The 14,149-nt window shown below is 38.0% G+C and overlaps 1 protein-coding gene across 6 annotated transcripts in view; it reads left to right on the top strand.

Annotated features, from left to right (window-relative positions):
• Nucleotides 1–14,149, top strand: part of BLNK (B cell linker) — an 81,528-nt gene extending 67,379 nt beyond the window's left edge. For all 6 annotated transcript variants that reach the window (XM_019797244.2, XM_011222019.3, XM_011222020.3 and 3 more), the window contains 6 exons: nt 2,105–2,189; nt 3,181–3,212; nt 5,232–5,299; nt 6,171–6,254; nt 8,733–8,888; nt 13,760–14,149. In XM_019797244.2, coding sequence (XP_019652803.1) covers nt 2,105–2,189; nt 3,181–3,212; nt 5,232–5,299; nt 6,171–6,254; nt 8,733–8,888; nt 13,760–13,879 — 545 coding nt within the window. In that variant the 3' untranslated portion in view covers nt 13,880–14,149. The remainder of the gene's footprint in view (nt 1–2,104; nt 2,190–3,180; nt 3,213–5,231; nt 5,300–6,170; nt 6,255–8,732; nt 8,889–13,759) is intronic.

Genomic DNA, 14,149 nt, shown 5'->3' with positions numbered 1-14,149 from the left:
AACTTAACCAGAGACGTAAAGGACCTATATCCTAGAAACTATAGATCACTTTTGAAAGATATTGAGGAAGACATAAAAAGATGGGAAAATATTCCATGCTCATGGATTGGAAGAATTAACATACTTGCATATACTTTTAATTAGAATTTTCCCATTAAAAAAAAATACTTGTATTTGAAAAATACTGGGAGGAAAAAAAAAAACCCAGAAAGAAGTAAGAATTACCCATATTCTCAACACTTAAAACACGATATAGAAGTTAGAGTCCTCGGGGCGCCTGGGTGGCACAGCGGTTAAGCGTCTGCCTTCGGCTCAGGGCGTGATCCTGGCGTAATGGGATCGAGCCCCACATCAGGCTCTTCTGCTATGAGCCTGCTTCTTCCTCTCCCACTCCCCCTGCTTGTGTTCCCTCTCTCGCTGGCTGTCTCNAAAAAAAAAAAAAAAAAAGAAAAAAAATCTTTAAAAAAAAAAAAAAAAAGAAGTTAGAGTCCTGAACCTATCTAATTCACAACGGGAGCTACCCAGGGTTCAAGCCGAGTGAGTGTTCTCCCTGTTTCCTGAGTTCCCGTGGGCACATCTCCATAAAATGTCCTGGTTTCTCCGATGATGAATGGTGGACATTCTCTGAATGTGTCCTACAACTTACCTGTCTGCTTTAACTGCTCCGCTGAGTTGTTTTTTTGTCTTGTTTTGTTTTGTTTTACATCTGTTTCCCACTTCTTTTTTCTTCCAGGCTATTTCTGAGGTATCCCTTCCTTTCTTTCGTCTGCCTGTCCTTTGAGGCTTTTGCCTTGCTGTCCTTCCATTCCTTAGAGTCTTCCATGCTTGTTGAGCATGGAATAGGCTCAAGGAATAGTGGAGCCTTAGGGTGAGCCTCTGCAGGAAGTAAGCTCGACCCTGTGCAGATTCCATTGGCTTCAGGGGCCTTTGAAAACCAGCAGAGAAGGAGCCCGTGGTGTGCCCCATGCAGCATGGGTCTCCTCGTTGCCAAAGGGCTCCTAGGGCAAGAGCTTGGCATGCCATCTGTTTTGTGACTTGTTTCAAGAACAGAGGCAACCATCATCCAAACCCAATGTGGGTAAACAGCCTCTTCTCATCTAGGAAGGGAGGGAGGGAGCCCCAGGACCGCAGAGGCAAAGCAGGTTGGTCAAAACTCAGCAGGCTGTGGGAACCAGGTGTGTGTATTGTTGCTTCTTCTGAAATTACCAAGCTGTAAAATCATGAAAAAAATATCTCACATGATCGCTCAAAGTAACTTGCCATAGACTTGAAACATTCTTCAGGGATTCAAGGCTTCCGAATTTTGCTGCATTACAAGAAACCCCAAAGTCTATCTTACCATATTTGAATCTTTGAGTTCATACTAGCTTTATTCCTTTTGGGTTCCTGTAATGGAAGACCAAGACCTTTCTTCCATGTGGGACACAAACCCATAGACATACCCAGATTTTAACACACCCTGGACCAAATTTGAGGAAGAATAAAGCATTAAAGTAATTTATAATCACATTTATCAGTGGTTCAGCAGCAAATTTCTTACTGTTCAATATAAATTTCTTACGTTTCAGGTTACTAGTTATAACTCTACCCCTTCCTCTCCCACTCAGAAAAACACAATGAAATGCAAGTGAGATTAACATTATTATAGGGATGACCTTAGTTTTTCAAAAAGAGTAGATTATTGGCAAACTCTGATATTTTACCTCTTATCAGTAAAAATTACTTATACCACCTCTTATGACTGATGAAGATACGCCAGGGCGCTGTAACACCTGTGTGGGGGACGCCGGTGTGGTTCAAACTGGTTTGTTTCTGGCTGCCACCTGTACTCACACACTTGAAGGTCGACCCCATAGGCTCGGTCCTCATGGATATTGCTGCAGAATGGTAAGGTGTGCCTAACACTGCTGGGTAGGAGTCCTGGTCCTCATTATGCAAACACATCACCAGACTGACAGGTGCATAAACAGACAGCATCCTGGTGAAAGACATGTTCATGGGAAGACATTGGACCAAACCTGGTTCTTCTCAGTTGATGTTGCTGGGTTTGGACAAGGAGACAGACGTTTCATTCTAGCCTAATATGAGAATTTTCTTAATGCAGAAAAACCTATACCTGCTGAACGCCACCGAACATCTAGTCACAGACAAGAAAATATGCAATCATCAGTGTTTCCTCCTGCCCAGAAGTAAGAATACTTTCCTTTAAAAATAAGTTTCCCTGGGGGCGTCTGAGTGGCTCAGTTGGTTAAGCGACTGCCTTTGGCTCAGGTCATGATCCCAGGGTCCTGGGATGGAGCCCTGCATCAGGCTCCCTGCTCAGTGGGGAACCTGCTTCTCTTTCTGCCTCTGCCACTCTCCCTGCTTGTGATTTCCTGCTCTCTTTCTATCAAATACATAAAATCTTTAAATAAATAAATAAAATAAAAATAAGTTTCCCTAACACCTGTATTGTCACACTGCACAGTGACACTGGCTTGTAGGGTAAAGATCTGACATTTAATTGCATTGCAATTAAATTTTTTAAATTTTAATTTAAGCTAATTTACATTCAATTAACTAACATATAGTGTATTATTAGTATCAGAGGTAGAGTTCAGTGGTTCATCAGTTGTTTATAACACGCAGTGCTCGTTAAATTTTAAAAAGTGTTGAATAGGAAAAAAGCTTTAGAAGAACGCTTAGAATCACGAAGACCTAATATTTGGGTTAATTATTGGTCTTAACTAAAATCTAACACTTTAGTCAAGTCTCTTCCTTTTTAAAAACTAAAGGGGAAGGGGTGCCTGAGTGGCACAGTGGTTAGCGTCTGCCTTCGGCTCCGGGCGTGATCCTGGCGTTACAGGATTGAGCCCCACATCAGGCTCCTCCTCTATGAGCCTGCTTCTTCCTCTCCCACTCCCCCTGCTTGTGTTCCCTCCTCTCGCTGGCTGTCTCTATCTCTGTCGAATAAATAAATAAAATCTTTTAAAAAAATAAAAAAATAATAAAAACTAAAGGGGACAGTTTTACTTACCTTGAAGGCTTTGATGTCTTTCCCCTCTTTAGATAGGTTTTACTGGCCATTTGTGTTGACTCCTTTATGATGCCTCTGCTCAGAGCATCTTCCATGCAAGCAAAATGTAAAACTTATTCATCTTGTGCTTTGCCTTTTAATTAATCTGAAATTCTTCCTTTCAGACAAATCCATCACAAACCCATACCTCTGCCAAGTAAGTACAGTGAAGTCATGGAAAGCACGATCAGGTTGTGGGTAAGGCTGGCTCCTCCTGTCTCAGCAACATGTCCGGCTGGAGGGTGTTAGTTCCTCTCTGGCTTGTTTCCTTTTCTGTTAAATAGAGCCAAGAATATTTATTTCATAGAGTTATTTTCAAAAGTAAATAAATTTGGGATAATTTTTACTTTCTTCCTTTTTTTTTATTGATTGAATAGTTCAGTGGTCATACTAGTCGTCTTTTACATTTAATTTTTTAATAAAAACAGTACAACTGTTTCCAGAATAAGAGGATTAAGTACCTGGTATAGTGCTTTGAATACAGGTCCGCAATAAATGATAGCTATTTAAGTTAAAGCTCAAGTCATGCTAAGGGGTCCACCAGGTCCTACACATATGGTGTCTTCCTCACCTGGGGCTGATTCCGTCCCTTGTTCTCGCCCTTTCCCTCCACACTCCAGGCACAGTGGCCCCCTGTCTATCCCTCAAATATGCTAGGCCCTTGCATGCTGCTATTACTTCTACCTGGAACATTCTTTCCTGAGATAGCCACATGCCTCCTCCTTCTCCTCCTGCAGATCTTACCCGAGTGTCACCTCAGTGAGGCCTTCCTGACCAGCCTATTTAAACACACTGCTTGTCCAAGGCTAGTCCCCAACTCCCTCCCTGCTTATTTTTCTCCATGTACTTATGACTCTGAAATATTGTATATATATTTACTTATGTCTTTATTATCTATTTTTCTCACTCCATTAAAATTTAAGCTCCAGGAGGGCAGAGCATTTTGCTGTTTTGTTTGACTGCTATATATCCATCCCCAATGTTTTTTTTTTTTTTTTAAGATTTTATTTATTTATTTTTTCGACAGAGATAGAGACAGCCAGCGAGAGAGGGAACACAAGCAGGGGGAGTGGGAGAGGAAGAAGCAGGCTCCCAGCAGAAGAGCCTGATGTGGGTCGATCCCATAACGCCGGGATCACGCCCTGAGCCGAAGGCAGACGCCCAACCACTGTGCCACCCAGGCGCCCCCATCCCCAATGTTTTGATCCATGGCAGGCACACAATGATGAACCAACGAGTGAATGAATGCGGTGAAGTATTTTCTCTGTTTCGTGTGTCTCCACATACAGACTATAAATTCCTTGAGGAAATTCATGCCATAAGGCAGCAATTCTCAAATGTTTTGGTCTCAGGACCATGTCAACACTCTTAAAATCATTACAGACCCAAAGAACTTTGGTGCACACGTTTCTTTCTATTGATATTTAATGTACTAATTAAAAACAGACATTCAGGGGCGCCTGGGTGGCTCAGTCATTAAGCATCTGCCTTTGGCTCAGGGCGTGATCCTGGCTATGGGATCGAGCTCTGCATCAGGCTCCTCCACTGGGAGCCTGCTTCATCCTCTCCCACTCCCCCTGCTTGTGTTCCCTCTCTCTCTGGCTGTCTCTCTCTCTAATAAATAAATAAAATCTTTTTAAAAATAAATAAATAAACAAATAAATAAGTAAAAACAGACAATTAGAACATTTATTCCATTTTTAATTGAAAGTTTTATTTTTTCATTTAAAAATATTAAATTTATTACGTGTTAACATAAATAACATATGTTTTACGAAAAATCACTATATTTTTCAAACAAAAACACTTTCGTGGGAAGAGTGGCCTTGTTTTATATTTTTTAAATCCCTTTAATATTTAGAGTAACAGAGACAGCTGGATTCTCATATCTGCTTCTATATTCAAGCTGTTGCAACGTTTTTCTAGCTGAAGTATATGAAGAAAATGGGGCTTCACAGAGATAAAGATTTGGAAAAGACCTCACAACCTCCCTGAAAGAATCCTGGGGATTCCCAGGGCCCCCAGATCACATTTTGAAAACCACTGCTATAGGGATTGTCACGTGTGTGATTTGCAGTGCCTGTGCCCCTGCCACACCTAGCACAGTGTTGAAGTTTAGGCACACTAACTGCTCAAGATACAATGAAGACCCATTGATTTTTCAAATCCCTTCCAGGATTTCCAGAAGGGGGAAGCTCAGCTGTGGATGGCCTATTTTCATCTAACCCCCATTTGTCAGAACAGGTATGAATGAATTGTTGTTGTTACCATTAAACTGCAGGAAAGGGAATGTCTTCTAATTTCTTCTTATAAGGCGTTTGGGGTGAAGCTTGAGGACAGACTATATTTTAAGTCAGCTTGCAAGTTGCCATTTGCTGATGGGTACAGAATGCATTTTGTTTTCATGAATTAAGACCCTGCTCCATGTATTCCCATTTGTATTCCAGATGCCCTAAGTAACAATTTGTGTTTCTTCAAAACTAGCAAAGAAGTATGTTGTTTTATTGTTCTTCCTCTCACATAGATTCTATTTAAGCTGTGCAATTTTCTCAGAATAGATCTATGGAGGCATATGATATTAAAACACATAAAGCAGCACACTTTTTAAAAAGACAGAGAAAGAACTCTGTATGCCCTTGGACAAGTCTCTCTAAGCTTTCTCAAATGTAAAAAGGGTTTAGAGCATGTATCCTTCTTGCCTCCAGAATAGTTAAAAGAACCCAACAAAATAATATTTGGTAAAAACACTTTGGAAATTAGAAAGCACTCCACAAAGCAACAATAGTAAGATCATGATAAACAGGGAGCTTACAACTTATTTAGGAGAAAGGAATAAATGACTCAGGAATCTAGCAAGATTGATTGATTGATTAATTGATTGATTGATAATAATGTTCAAGTACTAAGGTTAGCAGCTAAGGCCAAATGGAAAAAAAAGTCAATTATATAATCCTGTGATTGATCAAAGGAAGCAGAAAACTCATTTTCAAATTGCTCCTCCAAATATAGTTAGGTCTGTCCTGGTAATGCAAAATGGGACTTTGTTTCCAGTGCACAGAAGGTGCCCTGTTATTGAAGGAACATCTCATGCTTAGCAATACCCTCCATTTAACAGGAAGCGGACATTCACTGCAAGCCGTGGTATGCTGGTGCCTGCGACCGGAAGTCTGCTGAAGAGGCTTTATACAGATCAAACAAGGTCTGACCATTTTTAAGTCTCATATTCTGCTCTCAGCCTATAATAGGCACAGCTGTCGTTCCAACAATTTGCTGACTAAAGAATTGCAACAATTATGGATGCAGGGATTTTTTAAAATTTACTTATTCAAGAGCAATTGCCATTCTCTCCTCTCTCTCAAGCATCTCCCTCTTTGTTCTTCCATCTCATTTCTACTGTCCTTTCTTTGCAAGGATCCATAGGCTCCACTGTTCTCCAATCAGTGGGAGAGAAGAAGGCTCCAGGGGGAGATCTCTGTAAGGTTTGGTGCTACGTGAGATCCATTCAGGAGTGAGAAGTAACAAGCTATTTTGGATCAATGCATGGGTTAGAAGATTGAGGTCAAGACGGCAAAAAATACCTGGAAGTAAATTTTTGGAGAGTCCAAGCCCAATCATATAGGAACACTAGGAGCAGTTTGGAAAATCCAAAGTTAAAATGCCACTTCTCCTTTTCTTTCTCTTTCCTCCTTCCATTTTTCTTCACTTGCACCCTACTTTGTTGGAATATATAACATTTACATACTGCTTTTTGCTACCTTTGCTTTCATCCTAACTCTACAATTTAAATACGTTAAATGCTTTCCCACCAATCCTTTGCTGGCTTCCCCAGTTATCTCTTTTTGTTTGACAAAGTTCACCTTGTAATAGATTCTCAGGAAGGACTATATTTACATTATTCCCTGAGTTCTTCCACATTCAAAGCTGTTTATAATCTGATAACCTGGAGGATACCTTGGCTGGTTATAAAATCCTTGTCTTAAGTTTTTAAAAGTGTTGCTTCACTGGACTACCTTATTTTATAGGATGCTTTTGAAAAGTCTGATGCTAATGTTATTTTCTTGCCCTTATATATAATTTCATATTTTAGTCAGAAGACTCTGCAGAACTTTTGTTTATAAAGTCTAATAGTTTTCCAGAATGTGTCTCTGAGTTGACTTTCAGGCCAATTTTTTCAGATAGATGGAACCCCTTTCAATATGTAGATTTAGTTATTCTTATTTCCAATACAGTTTCTTAAATTCCAGTCTTAAAAAGTAGTTCTGTTCTATTATTTTATTTTTCTTTAAGGACTCAAATTACATGCATTTTGGACCTTTTTTGTCTTTCTTTCATTCCAACCACTCTGACTGTATTGTATTTCTTTTTTTTAATCTCCTTTCTCCCCCCCGTCTGGGTTGCTTCCATGCCTTCCTTCAGTTATTTATCATATCTTCATTTAAAGGTATCATCCCTTGGGCGTCTTATAATTTCTTCATTTCTGAGGTAGGTTTGCCTTTCTCTTCAGTTTCCTTCCTGAGTTTGATCAACTCTTGTTGCATTTCTTCTTTCTGCTTTTCACCCATATTTTGTTAATAATTTTTTTTAAAGATTTTATTTATTTATTTTTTTAAAAGATTTTATTTATTTATTCGACAGAGATAAAGACAGCCAGCGAGAGAGGGAACACAAGCAGGGGGAGTGGGAGAGGAAGAAGCAGGCTCACAGCAGAGGAGCCCGATGGGGGGCTCGATCCCGCAACGCCGGGATCACGCCCTGAGCCGAAGGCAGACGCTTAACCGCTGTGCCACCCAGGCGCCCCTGTTAATAATTTTTTGATTTATGATTCTAGAACATTCAATCATTTTTCAAGTTTTTAAAATCATTTATTCGGGGCGCCTGGGTGGCACAGCGGTTAAGCATCTGCCTTCGGCTCAGGGCGTGATCCCGGCGTTGCGGGATCAAGCCCCACATCAGGCTCCTCTGCTGTGAGCCTGCTTCTTCCTCTCCCACTCCCCCTGCTTGTGTTCCCTCTCTCGCTGGCTGTCTTTATCTCTGTCGAATAAATAAATAAAATCTTTTAAAAAATAAATAAATAAAATAAAATAAAATCATTTATTCATTTTAAGTAATCTCTACACCCAACAAGAGGCTCAAACTCATGACCCCAAGATCAAGAGTCACATGCTCTTCTGACTGAGCCAGCCAAGGACCCCTAGAATATTTTATAAAATATTTAGTTTAATTGGTATTTTGTGTTATTTTTTTTCTGCCTCAATATAAGTTTTAGGGAAGAGAATTTCATCAGCTGAAATGTTTTGATTCCCAAGTTCAGCTTTCTTCTCATAGTACTTTTGAATGGAATTTGTCTCATATTTTTTTTTATTCATAGGTAAGCTGTAGACATGGTTCCTAGTTCAAGAGTGCTCTCTATATTTAATCTTACTGTGTCCCTTCACACATTTCTAAATATATAAACATTTGCATCAAAAAGCTAGCATTGACTTCACTCAGGATTTTCTCTGAGTATATATTTTACTGAAGTATTTTCTTAGAAAATAATAAAACAAACTGTAATCAATAATAAAAATCATATAACTCAATAATTACCTTTTGAATATAATATAGGTATAAACTGATTTATAACCTGTGAAAACCTAAGTAATACTCACCATAATTGTGTTTTTCTTTTAATAAACAGGATGGATCATTTCTTATTCGGAAAAGCTCTGGCCATGATTCCAAACAGCCATATACACTAGTTGTATTCTTTAATAAGCGAGTATATAATATCCCTGTGCGATTTATTGAAGCAACAAAGCAGTATGCTTTGGGCAGAAAGAAAAATGGTGAAGAGGTCAGTAACTTCTCTTTTAATCCAACTGTACATTATGTATTGAGCACAATGGTATCATAGCATATTAGGTGCTAGAGATGAGGAGAAAGGATACAGGAGTACTTGGTGCAAACCTTGCATACATGTCATGAAAAGAAGAGTACAAGACAGGGGGCGCCTGGGTGGCACAGCGGTTAAGCGTCTGCCTTCGGCTTAGGGCGTGATCCCGGCGTTATGGGATTGAGCCCCACGTCAGGCTCCTCTGCTATGAGCCTGCTTCTTCCTCTCCCACCCCCCCTGCTTGTGTTCCCTCTCTCGCTGGCTGTCTCTATCTCTGTCAAATAAATAAATAAAATCTTTAAAAAAAAAAAAAAGAGTACAAGACAAAATACTGTGTTCAGGCAGCATATTCTATGAGAAAACAGAAAAGAGGGAAGACTTGTATGACATAAAGGCTGCATCTTAGTCGCTTCGTCCTGCCTTAGTGCACTCTGATCCAGTAGTTTGGTTCAGCAAAACATAGAAATCAAAGTTGAAGTGTCAAGTAGAATCGATGTCAGTGTCCAGAGCTCCTAAGTCAAGAACTAGGATCTCAACTCAAGTACCGAAATAGATGACCAGGGAAGGAGCAGAGGAGTGCAGCAATTTGTGTTGAAATATTAGACTATATAGCCCTTGGACCAGAATGAGCTTTTGGGCCTGTAGCAAGAGAAAAGCATTACAGTACATCTTGAATACTAACCAAATATGAAGCCCAACTCCTCTTTAACCTGGAGCAAACTCTGCTTACCGTATCTCTGTTTAGCCAGCTTGTTTTTATAAGAAAGCCCTGAGATATGGGCTGGAATAATCCATAAACAAAGGGAGTGACACTTGTTCTTGCCTTGAATCATAGATTGAGTTTGAGTAAGTAGAATGAAAGTTAAAGATGAGAAGGAGAAAAGTGGAAAGAACAACCTAAGCAGAGAAAATAGCACTTAAAAAAAAGTTAAGAAATACTTATTTTCAATACTCTTTCGGAAAGAACTATACTCATTCCAAACCCAGGACTTGTTAGAAAGCATTTAAATTGTCAGAAAGTATCATAATTGCTGCAGTGTTTGTCCTCTCTACTAGATGAGACCAGGGACTGGACTAGGTCTTGCTCATCTCTGTGTTTCCAGAACCATAGCAGAACAGCTGCCTTCAGTGGATACTTGATTAGTACTTATTAAATAAATGAATTTATTTGTTGATTGAGTGATTACAGGCGGGAGAGTTGCATTTGTAAAACAAACTGGTAAGGTCTTCTGTCAATGAGTGTATTATTTTGCTTTTTTTTAAATTGTGGTTAAAAAAACTTCATATCTTAAAATTAACCATATTAACCATTTTTAAGTGTACAGTTTAGTAGTATTCAATATATTTACAACACTGTAAAACAGATCTCCAGAACTTTTCATCTTGCATATCTGAATTCTATGCTCATTGAAAACAGCTCCCCTCTTCTACTCGCCCAGTCCCTGGCAATCACCATTCTACTTTCCATTTCTATGAATTTGACTACTTTAAATAGCTCATAAAAGTGGGATCATACCATGCTTGTCCTTTTGTGACTGGCTTATTCCATGCAGCATTATATCCTTAAGATTCATCCATATTGTGTAGTATGTGACAGGATTTCTTTCTTTTTTGAGGCGTCATAGCATTCCATTGTACTGTACACCACATTCTGTCTATCTGCTCATCTGTCAATAGACATTTGGCTATTGCTGATGACTATTGTAAATAATGCTGCTATGAATGTGGGCAAGCAAATATTTCTTTGAGACCCTTGCTTTCAGTTCTTCTGGGTATAGATCCAGAAGTGGGATTGCTGGGTCATATGGTAGTTCTACCTTAAAATTTTGAGGAACTGCCATATTGTTTTCCATAACGATTGCCTCATTTTACAATCCTACCAACAGTGCACAAGGGTTCCAACTTTTCCACATGCCTACCAACACTTGCTATTTTCTGGGGTTTTTAAATAGTAGCTATCCTAATGGGTAAGAGGTGATAGCTCATTGCAGTTTTGATTTGCATTTCTCTAATGATTAGTGATTTAGAGCATCTTTTCATATGTTTGTTGGCCATTTGTATATCATCTCTGGAGAAATGTCTATTCGAGTTCTTTGCCCATTTTTAAATTGGGTTATTTGATCTTTTTGTTTTGTGTTGTAGGAGTTCTTTATATATTCTAAATATTAACCCATTATCAGCTAGATAACTTGCAAATATTTTCCCCTGTTCCATGGACTGCTTTTTCATTCTATTGATTGTGACCTTTGATGAATAGAAGTTTTTAAATTTAATGTAGTCCTATTTGTCTATTTTTGTTTTTGTTGCCTGTGCTTTTGGTGTCATACCCAAGAAATCATTGCCAAATACAGTATCATGAAGATTTTCCCCTGTTTTGTTCTAGGAGTTTTATAGTTTGCTTTTAATAAACTCTAAGATAATTATAAAATGCAAAACTCTTGAATCTGAAAACACAAAACATGGATCAAGACCAAACTTGGGTTTTAAAATATAGATTGCATTATCATTTAATACCAGTTAAACTTTAACAGAACTGTCTGCCTTTCCCTACCCACAAAAACCTTCATTCTCACTGAAACCTTTATCTGAAAAATCTTTTAAAATAAAATCCTCTTTAGGAGTAATCAGTGTAATAGATAGTGGTGATCCTCATAGGACAGAGTGAATTTGGATGGATGGTTTCATTCTAAGCTTCCCCAGGCAGGCATCCAGTACTTTTGGAAGAAGCTTAAGGGTGGGAGAAGGAGCTGTCCTGTTATGAGGTCCTGAAATTCTCATAAATTTTGAGCTCCCATAGGGGCTCTGGACTCCTTTGTCCTAAGGAAACTCTGGTAAACAGAGATTCCTCTTGGCCTAAAGAGTCTTTGTCCCTACCTCAGGATGAATAGAACAGAACTTCACCCCACTCCCCACATATCCAGCCTATAGATACCAAAACGAATAGCATACTATTATAATGGTATCTGGAAATGCTGACAGAGCCCATTAAAACTCTTACTTATCTATAATATAGATATATAAGATTATTTCTCCCATAAACTGAACATCCGAATGAAAAATGAAAACTCTGGTTACATGATATCAACAATGTGGATATTGTGAAAAGTCTGTTTGCCTGTATTTGTGTTTGGGTGTATATGGGTAGAAAAAGAAACCAACTGATTAACTATTTTATGCAGTTGTTTTGGCATTATGTAGATACGGTATTAAGTAATTTTATAGCTTTGATATCTGTTTGCTTTATTTTATGGACCATGAGATTTTGAGTTATCAAACAAGTTGTTTTTCTGCCCATGTATGAATATCTCAAATACAATGAATTACTGTAGACATTCGAAAAAAAAAAAAGGGAAGGGAAATTGCAACTCAGTTATGCTCAATTCTACATTCAGTATGCCTCAGCTCTGCTCCCTACTTCACACATTTCTACTCAACTCCCTATTTCAAACATTTCAATCCACAAACACTCCAACAAAGAAATACTCAAAAATATTCAGGGACTGGAATGACAGGATGAGATGTTTGTTTGTGTAAATATAGCAACTCTCTACTGTGTTTCCTAGGTTCAGAAAACACTTTTTCACTTGGAATCCACTTCAAAGAGGCCATGGTATTTCATTTCCTGGTTCTTTAGTCCATCAATTTAACTTCCAACTGCATTCATGTTAACAACATGCTATCCCAAGCAAACAGGATGAATGTCTTTATGAATATCATAAAAGAATTTCATTGGCAATTGCAAAAGGGCTGAATGATTGAAGAGCAAGTTAAAAAATAAATATACTTGAAGGTCCCCATCTCTAGTCTCTCCTCCCTAACCTAATATTCAGATAGCCAATTATCTAAAAGACAACTGGTATTTCATTTGAAAAAGTTGACCAGTATTCTGAATATTCAGTATATAGATATTTGGAAGTTATACAAATAATTAATTAAAAGGCTTAAAAAGCTTTTATTCTGGATATTTGTCTTTATATGAAAAATTAAAAGACAATAAATCAGTTGGTGATAATTGCTAAATCTATGGCAGTGTTGCAAAACAATTACTGGTTTTTTGAAAATGACTCTAAATGCATTTATTTATGACTATGAGCTTGTAGCAGTTTTGTATAATCAATGCATTTCATTTCCTGTTCTGTGTTATATTTTTCTTTCATTTAAAATTTTGATAATTTTTCAGAATATTTGTGATAACCTTAAATTAAAATCCATAGACAATAGGAATTAGCACACAGGAAAATAAATATGTACAGAAGAGCCTAGCATGGATTCCATTACTAATTAACTCTAAACTAATTATTAATTAGCTCTGGGAGCTAGGGCAAAAATGGAAATATGACAATTTATAAAGCTTTATTTATTCAGAAAGGAAAACAAAAACCAAGCATGAATTAATCTTGGAAATAACTCATTTCTGACACTAAATTCTAGGGTTAATTTATTACATCGGTTCTTATATCTAAGACTTGTGCAACATAACAGATAATCTCTGCTTTGTAAGGAATGTACAGAAACTCAGTGTGTGACAGTTTTACAGTTGTTACTAAATAAAAAGTCATTAAAATATTACATCATAACTCAATGAAGTAATTTCTCTAAGTGGTTACACTAATTGAAGCTGCCAGTGTTTTTAGTGTAACTGGATATAGGCAAGGCCAGAGTCTGCCACCTCAAGGATAACAGCCTTTGTTAAATTAGACTTTTTTGGGTAGAATGTCTGCTGAGACCTAGTAACACTGACTACCTTGAGAAAGTGGGAGAAGATTGGCGGAGAAGAGCTCAAAGTTAACATAAATTCCAATGTTTAATTCATCTATGTTATCTTGCTCTAGTACTTTGGAAGTGTTGCTGAAATTATCAAGAATCATCAACATAGCCCTCTGGTTCTTATCGACAGTCAGAATAATACAAAAGACTCGACGAGACTGAAATATGCAGTTAAAGTTTCATAGATTTTTTGGAAAAAGATAATCATCATTGCTTCAGACGTTTTCCTTATTTCTACTTTTGAGAAAAAGTCCCCAAACTTCATATTTTGGATTCTGAATCATCCAATGATAAGATAGAAGATGGAAGCAGCTCCTGAAGTGGTCATCCATTTCTTTATAAGCAGCTCACACGGACTGGTTCTATTGCCTGACCTAATAAACTGTGAATATTTGGTGAGGTTGAGTTATCATGCTACTAATATTCTCCAAATAAACGTCTTTATTTAAAAGAAA

This window comes from Ailuropoda melanoleuca, chromosome 6, assembly GCF_002007445.2.
Source record: "Ailuropoda melanoleuca isolate Jingjing chromosome 6, ASM200744v2, whole genome shotgun sequence".
Lineage (NCBI taxonomy): Eukaryota > Metazoa > Chordata > Mammalia > Carnivora > Ursidae > Ailuropoda > Ailuropoda melanoleuca.
Note: the sequence above shows the minus strand (reverse complement) of the source record. Positions and strands in the feature narration are given on the sequence as shown.